The 23,868-nt window shown below is 38.4% G+C and overlaps 1 protein-coding gene across 2 annotated transcripts in view; it reads left to right on the plus strand.

Annotated features, from left to right (window-relative positions):
• cdh6 (cadherin 6) overlaps positions 1 to 22,812 on the plus strand; it is a 123,524-nt gene extending 100,712 nt beyond the window's left edge. For both annotated transcript variants that reach the window (XM_084369693.1, XM_084369694.1), the window contains exons 10-12: positions 2,029 to 2,146; positions 13,225 to 13,476; positions 19,474 to 22,812. In XM_084369693.1, coding sequence (XP_084225819.1) covers positions 2,029 to 2,146; positions 13,225 to 13,476; positions 19,474 to 20,021 — 918 coding nt within the window. In that variant the 3' untranslated portion in view covers positions 20,022 to 22,812. The remainder of the gene's footprint in view (positions 1 to 2,028; positions 2,147 to 13,224; positions 13,477 to 19,473) is intronic.
• Positions 22,813 to 23,868: the final 1,056 nt, after the last annotated feature.

Genomic DNA, 23,868 nt, shown 5'->3' on the forward strand with positions numbered 1-23,868 from the left:
GCCACACATGCAGACACACATCATCTTGACATTCTTCAGTATGGTGGCTTGCTGCCATTGGTCTCCTCATGTCCCTGTCATCCTGCCATCCTTCATCCTTTAATTCCTCTGCCTTTTCATCAGTCCGTCAATGTTAATCATCAGTATTTGTTTGCTGGATATCCTCTGCTGCTTCCCACAGGCTCCGGATTTGTTTATTGTATGTGTGCATGTGCAAAGGTCTTTGTTAAAGCCTTTAATCTCTCAGCTAGTGTCTCCCATTCAAATAAATATGATTGTATTTATGAAGTATAAAAAGTACATATAGAGTCAGCAGCTGAGAAATGACAGTAATATACAGCTCCCCAGGGTTCCACTACAGTCACCCTTAGCACCCTAGTGCATTCATATGTATCTATTTCTATATTCAACTTTCTTTTCTTTCTTGGTCAAACACTACTATCACAGCAATTCACACACAGGCTTATTTACACGTTCAGCAGTCACAGAGCTTATTCATTTGGAGTCCTTAATTTGTGCGTACTTGATGAAAGCAAGTCCATTATTCAGTCTCAAATTAGCTTTTTTTTGGTCTACACGACAAATATCTGCATTAAGCAGCTCTTGAATTGTTAAATATGTCACTATATTCACTTGCTAGTCAACTAGACTTTTGGCTGCAATACTGTGAGTGGCCAACAGGCAAAACTGGAAGCAAGACTGCATTTTCACATCACACAGTCATTTTATTAAATGCAAATACACAAATATTAATTAATTCAGCTCTAACAACTAATAGTAAAACTATTAGCCGGTCATTAAGGCAGTTTGGAAATGTAAAAATGCACAATTAATAATGGTATAGAGGTTATCTCTGGTTCAGATTTTGCGCTGTATCAATTTTGAAGAGAATTCCCATAATGGATTGCTTCATTGCAGAGAGAAGAAACTACAAGAAACAGTTAAAAGAAAAACTGAAAACTTTTTTCAGTTTAGTTAACATCCCTTATTTAATATAGATGGATTGAGTAGGTTGGTAGACAAAAAGCATGTTTAAATTACTTGAGCAGTAAAATATCAAAATATCACAACTGTACTAAAACTCCATTGCATCAATATTGATTCCCAGTCCTAATGTTGCCTTTTTTAATCTCATGATTAAAGCCCATCTTTAAAATACACTTGTGGTCTTTCAATTTGAATCCCACCAACACCCTGAAACCAACTGAAATCCCATCACACATTCATTTTTTTTTATTTATTTTTTTTTTGATTAAAGTGATTCCCCACCCAAATCTATTACTGTGGGAGAAAAGTATATAAACACTCAAAGACACTTCTCAAACCACTGCTGTTGCATAATCCACTTCACTGTCAATCCATATGCTCAGTATGATCCAAACACTTGTTTTTATGCTTAAATAAAGCCAAATACACTGCTTTAATATCCTGCTGCCACATTCCTCAAAGCTCCACTGTAGGCACGGTGTTTTGTCACATTAATAAAAAGAGAGAAAAACTGAAAGATAGTAAATACATTAGAATGTAGCAAAGAGAATAGGTGGTTACATCCAGTTGATATTTGTGTAGAACAGTAGAATGTTATAGTATAATTACAGGGAAGACGAAGTTGTTAATTAACAGTGTTGAAAGTAGAAGTGGAAATAGCAGCACAGGGCATTTGATAAAGGAAAGAACTGACTGCACAATATGTATGTTTGACACCTGACATATATATAGTCTATAATGAGTATCAAAACTTTGTTTCACTGAATTTGTTATTGTTGCACATGACTGAGTAAACTCATTCCTTCAGTGTTTAGTGCTTACTGTCCTGTTTTATGAGTCATCCTCTTGACAGAGATATTGATGGCTTATTTAGCACAGACACCAGTGATCCTGATCATTTCCAAGCTGTTATATTGGCAACTTTACAGCACACACAGTGAGGACAGCAGAGTGTACTGTCACTGTTTAGCAACCTCTAACCCTGCCAGTTTTTTTCCACTCATTGACTGCCATATTAATGGATGTTGGCGTCTCTCACAGAGGATCCAGACAGTGAGTGCCGTCGATGCAGATGAGCCGTCAGCAGGACACAAGTTTTTCTTTAGCCTGGCTCCTGAGGGCACCCACCGCAGCAACTTCACTGTCCGAGACAATGGAGGTAAGCAACAATTGACCAGGCACAGTGCTTTAAACTGAATTTTTAAATTATATGGTACTGGTTCCCCCTTCTTTGGATTGTCTAGAGCAGAGGTAGCCAACACGGTCCCCACGGGCACCTGGTCGCCCAATATAACAGGTGTGATTTTGAATAAAATGCTACAAAACTTTCAAGAAAGATATTTACAAAAATAGTGACAACTCTGACTTTCAAATGTTGATACAGATTGAGATTAACAGAAATAAATAATGTTGCATGTTTAAATATATCTGTGTTTCCTACCATGGGAAAATAAATAATAATAATAATAATAATAATAATAATATCCTTAAAGAACTGTGCAACTTTATGTTATTCAGGAAGTTTGTATCAAGAAAGTAGCCCTTCGTATTACTCCATACCCTTGAAGTAACTCTCAGTTTCAAAAAGGTTGGTGACCCCTGGTCTAGAGGCACAAAACAGGGGGATCCACTTTCCCCTCTTCTGTTTATATTATTTCTCGAACCACTAGCGATAACTATAAGAAAGGAAGCAAGAATTAGGGAATACAGGCCAGTGGGAGATATGCAGATGATATTCTCTACCTGGTTTCCGATCCTGCATCCTCTACCCAAGCTCTTCTTGATACAATTGAAACATTTTCTCAGATTTCAGGCTAAAAAGTCAACTGGAATAAATCACAGGTTATGCCAGTATCTAATATATGCCATTCAGCTGCGGTTGGGGATGGCCAATTTTAGTGGATTCAATTAAGTATTTAGTAGTCAAATTATGTGCAGATATGGCAGATATAATAGATATCAATATGGATCCCCTTCTTACGAAGGTAAAGCACCATTTAGAGAAATGGAAGGCACTCAATCTAACCCTTTGGGGCAAGATCAACACCATTAAAATGCGCCACAATTTAACTACCTCTTAATGATGCTACCGATAACAGTACCCGAAGAAATGTTTAACAAATACATTTCAATTATAAATAATTATTTATGGAATGGGAAGAGACCGAGGATTAATCTCCAGAAACTTTATACAACAAGAAAGTAAAGGTAGGCTTTCCCTGCCAAATGTGGAGTTGTACAGTATAATAATAATAATAATAATAATGCTTTATTTTTGGATAGGGACAGTGCACATTAATGAACATCGACATTAAACATCTCTGAAAACATGCTGGATTATAGCAAAGCTGCTCATTTGCATCCGTAGTCCCTAATAAATAGGTATGGTCTTTGAAATGGCTAAACTGGCAAAACACTGGACCAATGACAGTAATAACCACTTAGGATGGACAGGAATAGAACAAGAGCTTACCGCCCCCTTCAATCCACTTGAGGTTTTATCACAAAATACCCTCTCTCTGAAAAAGCCCTGAAGAAAAGAAACTAACCCAATTTTGCAGCATTCAAACAATGTCTGGACTAAACTTCACAAGTTATTTAAGATTTCACACTATAAGCAAGTTTACTCTTATCCTTGGAATAACCCTGCTTTTTGGGCATTCCTGGCTTGCAGATGGTATAAGAAATATATCCAACCTTATTAATGATTAATAACGCATTCAAATCTTTTCAAGAACTCAGTCCACAGTTTACCCTTAAAGATGGATCAGATTTCTGGAGATATCTGCAAATAAGAAGTAGTTTGGGGAGTTTAATTTAGCAGTTACCTGGGGATGATAATATGGTACAGTCCTACTTTAATTACCTAAAAAAACTCGTGGGCAAAGATAATTTCCAGTGCAGGCTGGTTCACAAGAGAAGCCAGAGGCAAATGTATACACTATAAGATACTTTATCGTTATTACATTACACCTGCTTAAAATGGGTTTACTAGAAAATAATTTGTGCTGGGAATGTAAAGGGCAGGCCTGCAGTCTGGTTCTGCCTTTCTGGAAGGATATAATTAAAGCAATACAGGAGTGGCTGGGCACACTTTGCCTCTTGGGGGACAGGTCCCATTTACCCACAATATCCAAGCCAGCATTTGCCCAAGCTCTAACAGGCTTTATTTCAGCTTCTAGGATTATCCTCCGCCATTGGAAAAGTCAAGTCAGACCGGAATAAAGAGAGTGGGTTAAGTTAATAACAGGGAACGCATCATTTGAGTTAATGTTAGCTAACCTACACAAGCATAAAAAGTCATATCAGCTTGTCTGAAACAAGTTTTTGTCTTTTATTAAAGGAGACATGTCATAGGAGCCTGACATTATATTTTGGAGAAATGTATTTGCCTTTAGGTGTGTGTTCAATTATTATGGCATAAAGATGGGCTCTCTCTTTTATTTCTATATTTGGAATTTTCTTTAGTTGGCAAATGGGATCCCTAGAGTGGGTCAATGGATGACTTTTTCAAAGACTGGTATTGTGCTGGTGGACTCTTAAATCATAAATACTAAGGGCAGTGTAAAGATGATGCTGTGCTTCTGTTTAGTTTGTGCGGTCTGTTGTCTTTTGTTTTTTGTTGTTTTTAATTTCTCCATATTTGTACATTTGTGTTAATTTTAGACTTAAATAACAAAATATATATATGGAACAGGCTTTGCACCGATAAGTTTACTTAATGTGAACTGTTTCAACAACATTCAGAAACACAGGGCATTTTTTAGCATTTCCCATTATACAAAAATATATTTATAACTAGAGAAAGCAAGTTCTGAAGAACTTGCAGTTTTGAATGCTAGCTGTTGAAAAGCTGATGCTGAATGTGCATTGCTGACTGTAAAAACTGTAATGCCAAGAATATATTAAAAATGTGGAATATTTTTAGGTTAAAATGTCTATGAAGGTCTAGGAAGAGTTTAAAAAGGAGTCTGTTTGAAGGAATTTCTAATTGACTTCAATTAAAACTAAGCTTCAAATAAATTTGAAAATTTTAAAATATTTGAAAGATAAATTATACCCTGAATGTAGACAAAATGTTTGTTTCTTTTCAGAGATTGAATGGCATTACTGGCTGAAAGCCTGAATGAGCAATTAAGTTTTGGAAATGCTTGAAAATGCAGGATTTCTATCCATTTACTTGAATGGGGGAAAATGGTTGAAAAACGTGGAATATTTCAGAAGGTATGAATTATATGAATGAGAAAATTAATAGCACACCATTCCTAATTGAGCTGAATATTTTGCTGTTTGAATTGAGGTAATACGTTGAAAAATGTTAATGGACAAAAAAACAGGCCTGGAAAAATAACTACAAAAGGCATGGGCATCGGAAGCATACAAAATGTGGGTGGGAGATTTTAGTTGAAAGTTTTAGGGTTCTCCCCTAGAATTTGTGTGTATTTGTATAAAGTGTATTTGTCATATTATGTATTCTGGTGCATTTTAACAGGTGGCTTGATACTTCTGGCTGTAGTAGGTATGGTTTCGGCCCACATTTTACAATTTCATCCAGAGGAAGTGCCCCAGACTACATATTTAGAAATATTAAAAAGCTAAAAGTATGTCTATTCAACAGTAACTTAAATAGCTTCTTAAATAAAAATTATGGTGAATTTAACTGCAAGGCACTAGAAAAAATGCTCTCCCCAATTGAAATGAAGAATGAATGAAGTTGTGATTGCAATATGTCTTAAATGCAATGATACTTTATTTTAAGACTAAAAACATTTAATTAATAAAATGAGTAATAGTCTTCTATTAAAAGTTACATTGTATTGCATTTAAACTGTGAAATTAAATATATTTTATTGATGAGTAACAGTAATTGATCACTATTAGTTTTCAATTCATTTTTATAACATCCATTCCTCATAAAAAAACGTCAACCCACTAACACCACACTAAAGATACAGTTAGGAAATAGCACGTTGGATTACTAAATTGTGTCTCTTTTGTAGTCTTATTGAACAGTAAATTCATTGTGAGCTCTCTCACTCTCTCTGGTTGTACATTGGACTACCAGGTCACCCAGAGGGGTGTGGACACAGGAAGACAGCTGAGAGCATGCGCTCAGCTGTGGGTCCAACTAATCTCCCTCCCTCTTGTCCAGTGGACTATCAGGGCCACGAAAATCTCCGTCAGTGTAGCTGACATATTATATTATTATTATTTAATACCCGCAGAAAACAGACATTATTAGAGCTATTGTGTGTGACTTAACAGTTGGAGTCAAGCATAGAGAATGCAAACAACAAAGCCAACCAATCTGAGGCGGAGTAGGGCGGGTTTTGCGAGAAGATCAGTTGAATCCATAATAACATGTCAATCTGTTTTGGCGCAAGGTAGAAGTGAAAGCGTTGTATAGAGTTGCATTATATACAAGCAGAATAGATTTAACAGCTAATGCAGCACAGACACAGCACTCTGAAAAGAGCACCGGGTGGACAGATGCATTTTCAACAAAGGAAAAGTGGGGGGGGACTTGGATAGGACTTGTTCCACCAAGGTATAATAAAAGAACAAGATGTAATAGCAGCAGAAATATCACAAAGGAGTTAGCCTTTTTGACATTTGAAGGGAGAGAAAGAGTCCTTCCTCTCCCTTCAAATGTCAAAAAGGCAGAGTATGAGGAAGACAAAGAGAAGGGAGAGAAGGATAGAAGATGAGGAAGAGTATGAGGAAGATGGGGGGAGCAGGAGGAAGAAGACAAAAGAGGAGGAGGTGCAGGGAAGGGAAAGAAAAGGAGGCAAGTGAGGAAGAAGGGCTCTCCTTGCCTAAAGACCAAAAAATAAAAAATTGTAAGTCCTATGCTGAAGTAGCAGTAGTAATAGTCGGAGCAGTAGTAGAAGTAGTAGTAGTAATGGTGTCAGTAGAAGCAGTAGTAATAGTAGTATTGGTAGTAGCAGCAATAAATAATAGCACTCTGTTTATAGGACAAACATTGCTGGAAAAGGTAGGTAACTGTAATACTTTCAAAGCTGGAAATTCAAAGGAGGTATCTGAAAAGGCTCTGAAGAGTATGAAGAGACATAATAGTGATGTGAGAATGAAGGTCAAAATATACTTTATACTGTACTCTGTAAACTGCAATGCACACAGTGTGTGTGTGTGTGCGCGTGTGTGTGCGCGTGTGTGTGCGCGTGTGTGTGTGTGTGTGTGTGTGTGTGTGTGTGGTCATTTACTGTGGGCATTTCGCAATGTTGGTAGGTGTGTGTGAGAGTGTGTGTTTTAAACTGCTAGTGGAACAGTTCAGAAAAGTGGATGTGGACTGGGAAGGACTTGGAAGAGTTTGAAAATGATTGGGTTTGAAGGAATTTATAATTGACTGAAAACTAACTTAAAACTAAGCTTCAAAGAAAATTTAGTATTTTTGAAAGATTTAATGCGATTGAAAGATGAATAATACCTTGAATGTAGACAAATTGTTTAAAGTTTAAAAAAAAAAAAAGTGGTGAAAGTGTGAATGAGATAATAAATTGTATTTCCTGTGAAAATACAGTGTGAATACTTACAGCTGAAGTGATTTTTAAAAAACTGCTAAATATGCTGGAAAATAATTGCCCGAAATGCATAAAACTATAATGCATTGCACTACACTGCTGAGAAACCCTCATGTATTAGTAGTAGAAGTAGAAGTAGTAGTACAAGTAGTAGTAGTAGTAGGAGTAGTGGTAAAGTATTAGTATTAGTAGAAGTACTAGTAGTGGTTGTAGCTGAAAAGGCAGAAAGCTGAACATTTTGATAGCTGAGCGGTTTCTCTAGCTGAACGTATACTGAAGCAGGCACAGAACCAAAATTTCCCCATAAGAATGAATGGGAAAAAGCTGAAAAGTCAGAACAGCTGGGGCTTAAAAAGAGAACATTTTGATAGCTGAATGGGGGAATGGGGGAGAATGAAGAAATAGAACCAAGCTGACGAGGAGAGGAGAAGGAGGAAGAGAGAGACAAGATGAAGCTGATTGAAGGCAAAGTGTGTGTGTGTGTGTGTATATGTAATAATAATAATAACAATAATGCATTTTATTTAAAGGCGCCTTTCAAAGCACTCAAGGACACCTTACAAGACACACATAACACAACAATAGTACATCAAACAATATAAATCAGGTAACACTGATGTTGAAGTTAGTGCAATTTTGCAAAGATAAATAAATAAATATGAATGTGACTACATAGTGCAATAGTAAGGGTTAGTAAATAGACAAGAATGTGATTACATAGTTAGTGTGAGACAGAGTCAAAAGCTGTGTCTCAATTCAGGGGTTGCATCCTTCGAAGGACGCGGCCTTTGCGGCCTCTGAAGGCGAGTCCTTCGGAGGTACCTTCGAAAGCTGCGTCCACCGTTGTTAAACGGTCTAGCCTTCGGAGCATATCCTGGTTGCGTCACCAGATGTTCCCGCCACTTATCCTTACGTCACGATTTGTAAAAGTGACACAAAGTGAAGCGCAAAGTGACAATCTACACCACTTGATGTCACCATTTTCTTCCTTTCTTTCTTCTTTTTTGGGTGCGCAAAGGATCTTGGGATATGGGAGGCCGCGAAGGATAGTAGCAGTGCGTCCTCCAAAAAGGGGGAAAAGAAGGCCGCATTTGTGGCCTGCATTTGGAGGAGCCTTCGAATTGGGACAGCCTTTGCACGGCATTGTGACGTAATTGGCAGAAAAAGCTGAATTTTTCAAAAGCTGAAAAGGCTGGAAAGCTGAAAATTAATAGGCTGAATGGGCTTATAAAGCTGAACATTTTGAGTGCTGAACAGTTTCTCTAGCTGAACATAAAGCTGAAAAGGCAGAAAGCTGACAAGGCTATAATAAGGCAGAAAAACTGCCGCTATTACGACTGGTTATAATTTTACATCATGAGTGAGAGGAGAAGTAGCCGAGAGCACCTACGTAGAATTTGTAGTTGTAGAAGTAGAAACAGTTGTAGAACATTTACATTTTAGCAGTTGCTTTTGTCCAAAGCGACTTGCAGTAATTCATACATTCATGGCAGTGGCTGCCATGCAAGTGACCATCACATCAGGAGCTTCAGGAGCTTCTTCAGTATCTTTCCCCATCGAACCAGCTACCTACCGATAACAAGACGCCGGCTCTACCCCTGAGCCACAGCCACCCTCAAGTAGAGGAGTAGTCGTAGTAGTAGAAGTAGATGTGGAAGTAGTAGTAGTAGTAGTAGTAGTAGTAGTAGTAGTAGTAATAGCAGTGGTGATGATTGGAGGATCATTGTAAATCTTGAAATGGCTGTGTCATTGAGAGAGAATGGGAAGAGAGATGAAAAAGTCCACTTAAGGAAGGCAGAAAAACTGTTGCTATTACTACTGCTATTGGTTACCTTTTTACAACATGAGTGACCGGAGAAGTAGTACACATTCACGTAGATTTTGTTTTAGTAGATATGTGATATGAATGTGCAGATAATTGAATTTAGTACAAAATGTTGGAAAAGTGGTAAGGAAATACAAGATACAAAACACACTCTGTGTGTGTGTATGTGTGTGCGTGCGTGCGTGCGTGTGTGTGTGTGTGTGCGTGCGTGTGTGCGTGCCTGCCTGTCTGCGTGAGGGTGTGTGTGTGTGGTTGGCCATGTGTGCATGCTTTGACTTCATTTGTGCATGTGTGTGCCACTGAGTGTCTTAAACAGCACTCTCTGGCAAATCTGTCTCAGCTCCCCATCAGAGGTTACGATGGTGATGATAGCTAAGTTGGTCGTGGTTACTGACTGAGAGAGTTGATAAAATTGGGATTTTAGTTGAGGCTCACCTCACATTATCATGCTTCTTCCTCAATGACAGTAACTGCTATCACTTAAATGATGATATGGTAGAAACTATGAGAGTCTACTGAGCACACTGTGAAATGTATGTGTTTATCATCAAAAATGTGGCTAGTGGAGCAGTTAAAAGAAGTGGATGCCTGCCTCCAGATAGTTTTCTTCTCAGTTTAATGGGGCTTAATGCAGCAGTTGGTCAGCGCTCCTGTCATTTAAAAGTCCACTGAGCCAAAAGATGAATTTTTGAACTGTGACTGAGAAAAAAGTATGAATGATATCAAAAGCTGAACTGATATGAGAAACTCCTAACCCCTGTGAACGTTTCAAAGTTTGAATGGAGTTTCTATGTGAATGTATTAAGGACTGGGAAGAGTTTCAATATGGGTGAGTTTGAAGGGATTTATAATTGACTTCCATTATAACTAAGCTTCAAAGAAAGTTTAATATTTTGAAAGATTTAATGGGATTTGAAGGATAAATAACACATTTTAATGTAGACAAGATGTGGAATATTTAAAAGTTTGAATGGAGTCTTAGCTGAAAGCATGAATGAGAAAGATAAGAGTTGAAAATACTTGAAAAAGTGTGAAATGTTGGATTTTTGAAAATTCCGCCATTTATTTAAATGGGGATTTTTTTTCCGCAGAAAACCTTGAATATTTCTAAAAGTTTGAAAGATATCAAAGTTCTGAAGCTGGCTGTTGAAAAGCTAATGTCAAATACACATTACTGTCTGTAAAAACTTTGAATCATACCGAGAATATATGAATGATGTGGAATATTTTAAGTTTTGTTAAGAAGCTGGTGCTAAAAATGCGCATTGCTGGCTGTAAAAATTGTAATAAGGCCAATAATGCGTGGATTACATGGAATATTTTAAGGTTTGTTGAAAAGCTAACACCAAATTGAATAGGTGGCTTAAACATATTTGAAGTTGCATCTGAAGAGTATGAACAGTCATAATAGTGGGGTGAGAATGAAGCACTCAAACTGCAATGCTGGCTTCAATTTGTGTAGAGAAGCAGCTGATGGAGTAGGAAGAGATTTTACAATGGGAAAGAGTCAGATATGAATGGTACTGAAAAGTTAAATAAATCTTATAATGTATGAGAGATTGGCAACATTTAAATATTTAAATGGAGTTTCTGGCTTGAATGAATGATTAGATAATAGTTGAATGTAGTTCAAATGTTGGAAAAATTGTAAAATAAATGAAACATACACTCTGTGTGTGTCAAACTGCACCTCCACTATGGCTGTCAACATTCTGTCCTATAAACGCCAATGTGACAAAATGACAAGACAAAATGGGATTTTTGAACATTCTGCCATTCATTTTTAATGGATCAAAATTCACAGGTTGTGGTTGGTGATTGGTAATAATAGTAACTGATATTGGTTGTGAATGGTTGGAGGAACAATAAAAGAATAATAGTGCTGTGTCAGCCCATCATCTGAAAGAAAAGAAAATTTCCTTTATTTGTGGCTATTTTGTGTTTAATTTTTTGTATGAGGAGTAAAAATTGTGGAATATACAGAGGAAAAAGTAAAAAAAAAAAAAAGAAAAGGAAAAAAGAAGTTGAAAATAGCAGGATGGAAGAGAGTCATTGTGCAGCATCACATGCTGTCAATCACAAAGGAGCTCAAAAAACGTAGAACTAAAACTGTAATATTTAATAAAGAATAAAAGATTTTTAAAAAATGAATACAACTTTAATTGTTGATAGTCTTGTGAGGTGTTTACGGTTTGTATGATGTCTTTAGCTCAATCTATAATAGCAGAGGAGTTTATAGTTGGGTGGGTTTGAAGAAAATTTGAAGATCTCTCCATTTTTATATATATATATATATATATATATATATATATATATATATATATATATGAAGAAATTCGTTTTGAAGACCCTTCGATCTCCTGGATAAAACTCCTCTATTCTCGACCTCTAGCAGCAGTAATTACAAATGGACAGCGATCTGAATATTTCTCTCTTGGCAGAGGTACTCGCCAAGGCTACAACTTATCCCCTCTTCTCTTCGCCATTGCAATCAAACCTCTAGCTATTGCTCTAAGATTATCCACCGAGATTCTGGGCATAGAACGAGGGGGCCTAACGCACAAATTATCCTTATATGCAGACAATGTTATTTTATATGTTTCAGACCTAGTAAAATCTGTTCCTTCCATTCTCAATACCCTTGTCCAATTTGGAAAACTCTCAGGCTATAAAATTAATTTCGAAAAAAGTTAAATGTTTACTCTTAACCAGACAGCTGCTCTAATCCCTGCTTCATGTTTTCCATTTAGAATTGTCAATAAGGGCTTTAAAAATCTTGGAGTTGAGATCACACCCACTTTCTCATCACTTTTCACTAAGAACTTGAGCATTCAACTTAACAAAAACTTTTTTAGATATCTTCAAATTACAGATTTTGTCTGAAAAAATATTACATCCTTTCCGAACCTTCCGACAAACAACACAGTTGATAACATTCTCTCATTGTCCCCTCACCGCAAAAGTTTGATCTCCATTCTCTATAACAATATTTGTGATATCACTCCTCATTCATTGCAATATTAAGGAGACTCTGGGAGAACAATATGGGAGAGGAAATGACAGACGATCAATGGGAGATGGTGCTTGACTTAGTACACACCTCCTCCTCGTGTGCTAGGCACAACTTGATACAACTCAAGGTTGGGTTAAGAGCACATTTGACTAATGCAAGACTGGCGAAAATCTTCCCTAAAGCAGACCCTTCATGTCCTCGGTGCAAAGGTCAACCGGCAGATCATATACATATGCTATGGTCCTGCCGCAAACTCTACACATATTGGTCCAATATCTTTAGCGCATATACTGAGATGTTTCACCCCTACTCCTATATGTGCCCTATTTGGAGTTACCCCTGAAACTTGCTCCCTTAAAAGTAAAGCTCATAGCATTTACTTCCCTAATTGCAAGACATCTCTCATTCTTCTCTCTTGGAAGGAACGAGCATACATTATGTATACATCTCTTCTGTGATCCTTGGTTGGGAAAACAATTCATTGGACAGTTATCCTTGTCTTAATCTGGACTTGAGGGGACAAGTGGGCATGGTTGGGTGGATGGGTGGGTTGAGTGGGAGGGAACGGGGGGCTCTTTGTATATTTCTAATTATTCGGATAATGCAGCAGATCTATGCTTGTATACATTAGAATTTCAAATCAGCTGCAAACAAATGTATGATATGTCTAATAAAAAATCAATAAAAAATTGCTAAAAAGAAAAAAAAAAGTTGTTTAACATATTGGTCCCACGTTTTTTTTTACCAATAAATAACGTGATTTTTATTTGCACCTCTGCTGTGTGAGAAAGTGTGAGACGCACGGTGCCCTGCAGGTGTGTTAACACAATAGTCTAACTGAACCTTCTCCCACTCAGATAACACTGCTGGCATCCTCACACGTCGAGCCAGCTACAGCCGCCTTCAGCAGAGCGTCTATCTTGTTTCTGTGGTGATCACCGACGGCGACTACCCCATGCAAAGCAGCACCGGCACCCTCACTGTGAGGGTGTGTACCTGTGACCGTGAAGGCAACATGGAACTGTGCAATGCTGAGGCTCTGAGCAGCTCTCCTGGTCTCAGCACCGGAGCACTCATCGCCATCCTTCTGTGTGCCATCATACTGCTGAGTAAGTGTGTTTGTATGTGTCAACTTCCACCACAGTCTTCAGATAAACAAATACAACATTACAGTTACAGCCGCCTCAATTTTCCCCTACCATGCAGCTGCCAGCCGGTTCCCAGTCAATTCCCAGCTACTGGGAGTCCCCCCTCCTCCTGGGGATTTGCCTAGATTCCTCTGTAAACACGCCCATTCATTCAATTGCAGGGTGTTATCATTAGATGGGGCTTCCTTCACAAAAAAACATATACAGTATAGATACCCTTTAAACCTAAACCATCTTCTTCTACCCCATTACATCTCAGTGACAAATATTACACTTTTATCCCACTACATTTATTTTAAAGTTTTAGTTAGTTTAGTTAGCATTAGCCCTACTGGCTACTTTACTTAATTTTTTTATATTTTAAAGTTGTAGCTAGGTTATATTATTAGAGGTCAAGACACCCAGCAGTATATACAGTTATTAAAATTAGTTCATCCTTTACCTGCTGCAGCCCTAAAGTTATGAACACATTAATGCATCAATAGTTATAATTCAAGAATACAATAAACTTATATTATTCTGAAATGGACCATTTGTTTATTCAGTTTATTCAGTCATGAAAAAAGTACTGTTAAAAACAAAAAGCTGAAGCATAATATTGATGACCTTATGATATTAGTCATTAAATATGCTCTGTGTGGGAATCACACTTTCTCACACACGTCAAATACTGTATGCCTATGATACAGTAAGAATAGCTGATTTCACGCTGAAGTATTGCTTCAGCTTCCATCATCACTGCTCCTCCTGGTGGATAGAGAAACCATTGCAACTGGTTTCCACACAAGGCGCTTAGGGGGTTACGATTCAGCCCAGCATTTACCGTGTCATCGCAGGCCCCATCACGGAGAAACGGGAAGTTTTAAGAGGCTTCATCTGTACGGCAATATTAGAAATAATTAGACTTGGATATGAGAAAAAAGTGAGCTAAAACACATCATACAGATTACATATTAAATTAAAATACATTTTATGTTGGAGCTTAAACAACCACTTTGTCATTGGACAGGGAAATAATGGGCCACTACTTAAAAAAGTGGGTAGTCAAAAATCATCATATCCAAGTAAAAATATCTACTATCTTGTGGATCAGAGATTTTGCCGCATTGGCAAACTTATTTGTTTCTGTTGTCATTTTCAGTCGTAGCTGTAACATTTAAAGATATATCATGAAAATCTTCTTCTTTAGTCTTTGGCCCAATTGGTAAACTACGTCTCCAACCTAACAGTAGTGAAAGTGTTTATTAATGAGATATGAAAGCAACAAAAATGCATTTTACCTGAATGAAATGTATACACTTTGAAATAATATAATTAATTAATTAGATTGTATGTAATTTAGTGTGTGAGGCAGGGGTTTTCTACCCAGGAATTATTGTTAACAAACAATAATAATAATTGGTCATATACAGGAAATAATTAAAATAGATAACAAAATGGTGTAGTTTGTAATCCTACAACACAGAAATCAGTTCTCATTTTTGCACATCTGGTTCCTTTTTCTCAAAGTCTATGAGGTTTTTGAGTTAGTTTTCAATTAAATGTCTGAAATAAGGTCTGCGATAACCACAGGCTTGAGATATTTACATGTTCTGTACTTTGAAATAAAATGCATCCTTTAATGTCCCACAAGTTAATTATAAAGCGCTAACGTATAGTAATTCTGTGGCAAGACGCTTGGTGGTGGTGACGTTTAAGTCATGTGACCGCAATGTAGTCTGTTTATAGCCTAACATTAGCATTTAACTGTTAGCGATTTAATTTGCACTTGTAAGTATCATAAACTTGTGTTCGCCACAGACCTAACCATAATCCAAAATCCAATGTAAACATCCTATAGGCTTTTTATCAAGAGAACTAGCACAATGCTAACTTCTGGGTTGGTGTAAAAGAATACGTCATTACTACACTTCTCTATTATGAATAGAAATAGAGTAATAGTTGCGTAGGCAAAAGCTGATGCTTCCAGCAACACGTAACTCTGGGACTGTGATGAAATGGTCCTGCAGCTGTACTTATCTCCTCCGGTCGCAGCGGAACTGATGCGTTTAGGTGTACTCACAGACAATGGGAGATGGGAGTTTTCAAACCTGGGGGACAGTGACAAGCAGGCTCCACCTACTGGACATTAGGGTCGGTGCACTTTGCACTTGTTAGTGCATGAGGCCGCATTTAAGCATTGAGCTACACGCGGGCCAATCTGATGTCAGAACCATGTGGACGGTCCCAACATAACAAAAGATAAAACACTTAAGCCTCCCCAGCCATATTTCCTTCTCCATGCCATTAGGAGTGTTGTTTAAGTCCACCAATCACCACAGCCTCCAAGTCTATGTTTGAACCATTAAAGAAATCCCAGCCTGCTGAGCCTCTGCTGTGTTTTGGTAACTGCAGCTATGACACAAACTGGATTCTCTACTCTGTAACCATGAAAATCCTGTGTCCTGTGTCTGCCAAGTGCAATTTGTAGAACACTGTAAACACAGGCAGCCATTGTGCATTCTCATTTGTTGTAATTGAAATCAACGATGGTTCAGAGCTCCAGTCCGCTGCCACTCATCTCAATCAAACACTGTATTTAAATTAATGCATCTCATCTGCCACCACATCCCCACTTAGCCTCTTATTCATGCAGCAGCAAGAGTCCAGCAGGCTGCTGGGAAAATTAATATATATTTATGCCTCTGAAAGTGCAGTCATTGCAGACTTAGCAGACACAACAGGGACGCTGAGAGTCAGTCAGAGTTGGAGCTGCTGAGAGAAAGGTAGTCAATAGGGGTCTTACATGAAATGGTACAACACCATACAGTATCATACTACAACGGCTGTCAATCTCTTAAAATATTTAACCGTGATTAATCGCATGATTGTCCATATTTAACTTGCGATTGATTGCAAATTAATCACACATTTTTTATCTTTTCTAAATGTCACTTAAAGAGATATTTTTCAAGTTTTTAATACAAAATGGGGGTGGACTAATATGCTTGCTTTATGCAATTGTACGTTTATTCTTATTGCAACAATCCAAGACAATGACAGATACTGTCCAGAATATTCTCCAGAATACCCTCCAAGGTGCTGCATGCTCAAAAAATATGCTGAAAGCATTACATGGCAAACTCAAGCCCAACAGGCAACAGCAGATGGGCATATTGACCTGAATGCTACATTCCATAGAAATACTAACACAGTGTAGTGTCCAACTTTATTTTCACTAAACAATGTTAATCGGCCTGCAAGCTGTAGCCACCCATTTAGCTATCACTGAAAGTTTGTCGCATGTAGAGTTGTCCAGGCGTCTCCATTGCAAACTATACAGCATGGTCTGCCTTTGGCAAGGGAGACATTTTTGTCCTGTTTTGTCAGGTGTATTGATCAAAATATTTAACTTCCCTGCTGGATGTACATGACAGTATGTGTTGTCAAAAAACACTTACGAGTAAGTTGCCGTCAAAAAGGTTTAGATCATATCATACTTTGGGAGGGTTACCAGTGACATGGAGGTGGTAGAGAATCACTATACTGACATGTGATGTGAGCGTCAGTCATCCACCCCAACTAGGGCTTATTAGTACCAACATAATTCCCACCGACAGCCCCAAAATGGAATTTTTGATGTAAGTTAATAGATGTGGCTATAATAACCAGCAGCTCTAAAATTAACTGGGGACGAACTACAGCGCAGACTACTGCTTATATTCAGCTACAACAGTCCAAGTACTTCTAACTGGGTGAATGAATGAACACCACAGAAGAGCAGTGGCAACAAAGAATGCAGACAGGTCCATCAAACTCATCTCTAGCTGATCTGAATCCTGCTTTGTCTGTAACTGTATAGGTTGGACTTGAGCCAAACACAAAAATACAACATTTCATGTCCTCACCAAAGAAAATACATTTAAGGTGTGATCACACTCAAAGAACCATTTAGTGCCATTTAGAAAATGTGTGATAACACATGTAAATGTAACTTAGACACAGAAAAGATATGAAAGAAAGAGATGTATTTATACCAGAAAAAGAGCAAATGGTTAAAGGAATAGTTCACTCTAGAACAAAATTCAGTCATTCAGTGTAGTTTCTTATTCCTCAAAGTGCAGCTGGAGACCCGTGGGGGTTCCCTCCTGCAGCAAAAATCCATATAACGGGCGTCAATGGTGTCCGAGACGAAAAGGTCCATAAAACTACACAAAAACTTTGTAATATTCCTCCATACTGCGTCGTCAAGTGTCCTGAAGTGGCGACATCCAGAGTTTACTCCAAACAACGTCATTTAGTACATTTTTACAGCCTAAACAGTCACTATGCTACATCTGCCTGGAGGCAGGCTCCTGCGTTCACGTGAGTCTCCCTCACAGCGATTGCACTACGGAAGCCGCGCCAGACAAGATGAACAAGACTCGTGGTATTTACATCCTGCTGTGAGCGACCGAGCGACACACAAACACAAGAGGGATCTGCTGCACTAGTGATTTGAAGCTTTGAAACTCACAGCTGGATGTGACTTAACTTCAGGTTGCCTATAATGATTGCCTACGAATTTTGATGGGAAAACCTAGGTGGTGCAGTGCGAGTGAGTTATTTTGTCAAGTGCGAGTAGATACCTTTCATGCTTTGTTGCGGAAATTGATATAATTGGTATAAATTCATCTGTCAATTGAATGACAAAATTCTGTCTTAATGCTGTTGTCCAATCCTGGTCTCAGTGCTGTGAGGTACCAGTCAGCCATGTGGAAACACCAGTATGGCTGTCTCCTTTAAATTTTTATGTGCGTGTTTGTTTGTCTTTTTTGAATGGACCTGGAGTCTAATAATAATAATGATGTGTGATTAAAGTGTTGTTTGGGCAGTGCATTTAACACGATAATCAATACACAGCCTCAAGCTGTAGTATTTTAGTACTTATATGGATATGAATGTATTCATTATCACCTCAACCATCACATTACTGTTTTCTTTTTGCTCTTCTCTGCCTCTGTTCATTTATCTTCTATCAGACCGCACTGGCCCTCTATCTCCTCTGCACACATTCTACAGTAACTCTACACTTTATCTATATACAACTTTCTCCCTCTGAACTTCACCTCCTGTACCTCTATATTTACTTTTCCTCTCACTAAATCCTATTATCTCATTACACCACACACCTCGCCTGTTCCTTTGCAGACATTTCATGCTGTGATTTGGGTTGCTACTGTGTATGCATTATCAGTTATTTCAGCTCCCTGACCTCAACTCCAACTCTGTTCTTTCTTGTTGCCGCTGTGCTCTTACTTGATATAAATTCAAACTGGCCTGCATGAGCTTAGCCAATCAAATGTTCTGTACGATTACTTATAGCTGAGCCCTCTCTAAAATCAAAGGCTGAGATGCTTTCTGTCTGCCTGTCACCGGCCTGTGCAGCCCTTGTGTTTTTAGACCCATTTTGGGCTCTGTTGCATCTCCACTGTGTGAGTCCCATCTGTTCATCTGAATCAAGATGCAGTGCACATCTTCACACTAAATCTTACTCTGTTGTTTAATTGTTCATCTTTGCATCATAGAATACTACGATACTGTCCACAATCTGAAATCAAAAGATCATTTGGGATTATTATAAATTGCAATTTCAAAAGCCCCACCTCTAACCCAGCACCCACCTGTAGGCTCTAAATTTACATTTGCCTAAAGGGGAAGTTATAATTGTCACTCCCTGCTCCCTGATGTGCTAATCTTGGTGTTACTTTGTTGGGAGTGATAGGTCAGAGCCAAGACACAGAATATCTGTACATATTCTACATGCCTATAATCACTTCACTGTCAGTTGACTGACATTGGGTCTTATTTTCATAGTTTTTGCCATAATTCCTGCACATTTTCCTTTGATTTATCATCTGACCTCACTGGTTGTACATTGTGATCACTGCTGTTCAGTGTCAAACTAACCTCATATCTTCCTGCTGTTTTCTCTTGCAGTGATTGTGGTTCTCTTCACAGCGTTGAAACGCCAAAGAAAGCAGGAACCTCTCATCATCTCCAAGGAAGATGTCCGGGACAACGTGGTGAGCTACAATGATGAGGGTGGAGGAGAGGAGGATACTCAGGCTTTTGACATTGGTGCACTGCGACACCCGGATACTGCTGCCACCTTGGAGGAATCCTCTAAACAGAGGCGCGACATCATCCCCACTGACACCCTGCTGTACCCACCACATCGCCGACCTGCCCCCGCCACTTCTGGCCTCATGATGCCGCCAATGTGCATGGCGTCACGGGATAATGGGGAAGTACGTGAGTTCATCAATCAAAGAGTATTAGAGAACGACTGTAACCCAGCAGCACCGCCCTATGACTCGCTTGCCACCTACGCCTACGAGGGCGCAGGCTCAGTGGCCGAGTCACTGAGCTCACTGGCCTCAGCTTCATCGGACGCTGAGCAGGACTACCACTACCTGAGTGACTGGGGGCCCAGGTTCAGGAAACTAGCTGACCTGTATGGGGCTGAGGACAGTGACTTCTCCTAACAAACAGCATCACAAATGCACACACAAACACACACACACACACACTTAAAGTCAAAGACAATACACGGCCAAAGACAGCATGTCTAACTACTACAAACTCAATATTGGAGCTTGTGATCATTGCTGAAGAGCTTTAAGAAAATGTGAAAGCTTTTAATATTACAGACGACCCACACTCCACATGATGAACCAACAGATGTGCTGGCAGATGTTAATTCTATTAAACAAGATATTAAAGAATGCCACATGATCCTTGACCTGCCTTCAGCGTACATGGAGCCAAGTCCACCAAAAGGACATATTGGATTGTGGGAATGTGAACTAATGGATGTCTAAATGTAAATTAACCAGGACAGCAGTGGAGCCCATCAATCTTCAGTTCCACTAGTGTGAACCTCTTCAAAGACTCAGGTCTGAATGGAGTTTTGAATCTAAATTGACTATATTTTGTATTAAGAATTGGACTTTTAATATTTTAAGGCTTTGCTTTATCTCTCCACGGTTACCAAATAACCTTTTTATAGGGTATTTCTTGTGGCTTTAAACCGAATGGAGGAAAGTGTTCGGAAACAGGTCAGTCAACAACAACACCACTTACCTCTGCAAATATGAAGTGATGAGTGTGGGGAGTAAGAGTCTTGTTCTTGTTTGTTTGTTTTTGTTTGACTAAGTGCCCTTCTGCTGCCCTTCAAGCTGAACTGTGATGCCTGGCAGTTGGCTGAGACTGGAGGGGGCTAATGACTCTTATATGATTACTTCTTGTCTTTTTTGCTGTCTTGTACAAATGGACCATTCCAGAGGGGCTGTTTTGTAGGATCCTCGCTTGAAAACCGCCTTCTTCGGGACACAGAGTAAAAAAGGGGACAACTCATATGACTTAATGCACTGATTTCTTTATGGTTATGCAGGTATTTCGATTATTTTTGGGGCTGAATTTTTTTTTGTGCTGCACACAAAAAGAAGATGTATGTTCATGGCATCATTTCTGGATTTTTAGCTCCAGATTGAGTGTATATTGTGTAATGTGGTTGAACTGAGTTCTAAATGCTGTATAATAGGCAACTTGACGTGTTTCAGTTTCTCAAAAGGCTTCTTCAGTGTCCTTACAGAGTTGTTAAGGACATGTGTGAGCTCTGAGCTCCCAACGGCCCACAAGTTACCCTAATGACTCTGAAACTCAGAGCTCACACGTGTCCTTAACAACTCTGTAAGGACACTCCCACAGACTTTAAAAGCCTGCAAACTCACCTCCAGTTAGTTAGAACTGAAGAAGCCTCTTGGATGAGAGGTGAAACGTCTTCAAGAAACTGAAAAGTCCAGTTGCCTACGATACAGAACTTAGAACTACCGTGACCTGGATGACTGAGAACCTTCATCAACTTGAACTGAGTTATATTGGGGTTATACTGAGTTCTATAAATCTTTAATTTAACAGGAGTCTTGTACAATTAGTATTTTGACAGAGAATATGTTTCATATTTGCATGAAGGACACTGGGAAGCCTTGTCTTCACAGTAGAGCTGTCACTCTTGAGAGTGAATGAACTTAAAAAAAAATGACCAAAAATGACCAATGTTCGAGCAGATCAGGCCAAATATATATGATATTGGTCAAATATTAAAGCTGCACTAATCATATTTTAACAACAAAGGATCAAATGAGTATGTCTAATATGAAAGGAGTTTAATGTAGTGATGAATCTCCACAAAACACTCAGCGGTTTTTCTCAGTTCTATGGAGTGTTTTAGCGTTTTTCCTAAAGGTATTCTGGCACAGTTCACTCTCTGATTTGTCCGACACAAGAAAAAACAACGGCTACCCCTTTTTACTGGTTTATTTGCTTGGTTTATTCAGCACACCCTTGTTACTCATTCAGAGATATGAGGTTTTGTTGTTAATTGTTGTAATTTACAGAAACCAGAAGGCAGAGCAATCACCATTTGCTTTTATGTATTAGTAGATACTGAAGCAAAAGGTCGAAATCACAATAACACAATAATCAAACTCACCTGAGTGCTATGTTAAATATCAGTGTGTTTCTAAAGGATGAAAGATGAAAAATCATTTACCGATTTGACTTTATGTTATCCTCATTTGCTACCAAGAGTTTGTATAGTGTGTTTTGGCGGCTCCAATATCAGCAGCAGTTTGCTCCAGTTGTGTTTTGTGAACGTATTCTGCTCTGAAGGCATAAAACAAAAATATCCACATATTTTTTCTTTAAACTGTAATTCATTCTTTTTGTACCAGACACTTATAGGACACACTGATGATATTCTTCGAGGGGAAAGAATCAACATACCGTCCAGCTCCATTACTTTTTAATGTAATTTTGGAGGTGTGAAACTCACTGTGGGCAGTCTATCATCGGTATATGATGTATTATCAAGTTGTTTCATTTTATCAAAATAAACTTTTACAGTGAAAGTGTTGTTTTTTTCTATTTGATAATCATTAGCATACTCTGGAAACCAAGTTGGTCCTTGTCATTGTTACAGCTGTCTCTTATGCTAAGCTCTCTCATTAAAAGTGCTTGTTCTAAGAAGTCACTCAACAGCTGAAAATTAATTCTCCACAGAGTAGGAAAAGTACAGGAAATACACTCTGCTGCCCCTCACATTATTTTTTCCAATTCCAACAGCAGAAGAAAAGCTCAGTTCTGAAGTACAGAAAATAAGTATTTCCCCTCCATCTCCTTACAGCTTTGAAGTGAAGTTAGAATGTAAAGGTAAGTAATGAAATCTCGCATATTCAAACCATCCAGAACATTATTGGTTTCCATCTACAGAGCATCAGTGATATCAGTGAAGTGAGATGCCTGCAAAGAATTGTAAAAGACAAAACCTACCCCAGCCACAGTCTGTTCCCCCTGCTGCTGCTGTACCACAAACCTACAGAGCAGCTCCATTCCTCAGGTTGTGAGACTCCTGAACTCATCCTCCCATGTATACAGGTGTCAGTTTTCCAGTTTTTATTGTAATATAATATGCTATTTTCTAATGCTTACCCTGACGCAAACTAAATGATTTTAAACAAAGCTCCATTCCCTGTTCCTATTTTTCTGAGGACTCCTTTGACTCTGTGTGGATAAAAAGATGATAAATGAAAGTTGTTTTCCTTGTTTCATTTCAATACTTGCAGTCTACCATTTTTAGAAAAAAAAATTGTATTGATTAAATAGGTTACTTGGTTAAATAGCCAGAAAGTGTCTTTGTTCTCTATCAATGGCTATAGTTCTACAAGAAGAACATTTCAGATTCTCAGAAAGATATGCAATCTCTTTGGAAGATCATTAATGAAACTAGAAAACCTTGCATTGTCTGAAGAAAATGTGTGGGATTGCTGCATCTGCTGCCATCGCTCGCAGTGAGCAATGCGCACAAATGTCTGTAGATGGTGATTTTGTGTTTCAAATGTCTGTAGATGGAAAGCCATACAGTTTTGCAACCATAATCAGTCAAATTGGAATTGTACTCTAACGCCACCCACAGGTTGAAGAAATCACATCTGAAAGCAGTGTTGGCAACTGTTGTCTGATGGTACAACCAAAAATTGGTGCTGATTGAATCATGCTTTAAAGAGATACCGCTGCATTTTTAAATGGCCACAAGGTGGTGCTGTTGGTACTGCCATTGACGATGAAGTAGGTGATCCATCTTTTGTTTTGGTGACACCCTGTCAGGCCTGTGATGTGCTTTATTGTGACACCTGGTTGTTTTGTAAATGGTTGTAAATAGTTGCACAAAAAACGCCTGAGGCATTGCATGCATTTTAATGTAAATAGTTGCATATAACTTTGTAAATTTCAAAAACTTATGTACAAATTTAGCAAACAACAATTTATATT

This window comes from Pagrus pagrus, assembly GCF_965226575.1.
Source record: "Pagrus pagrus genome assembly, chromosome: 12".
Classification (NCBI taxonomy): Eukaryota; Metazoa; Chordata; class Actinopteri; order Spariformes; family Sparidae; genus Pagrus; species Pagrus pagrus.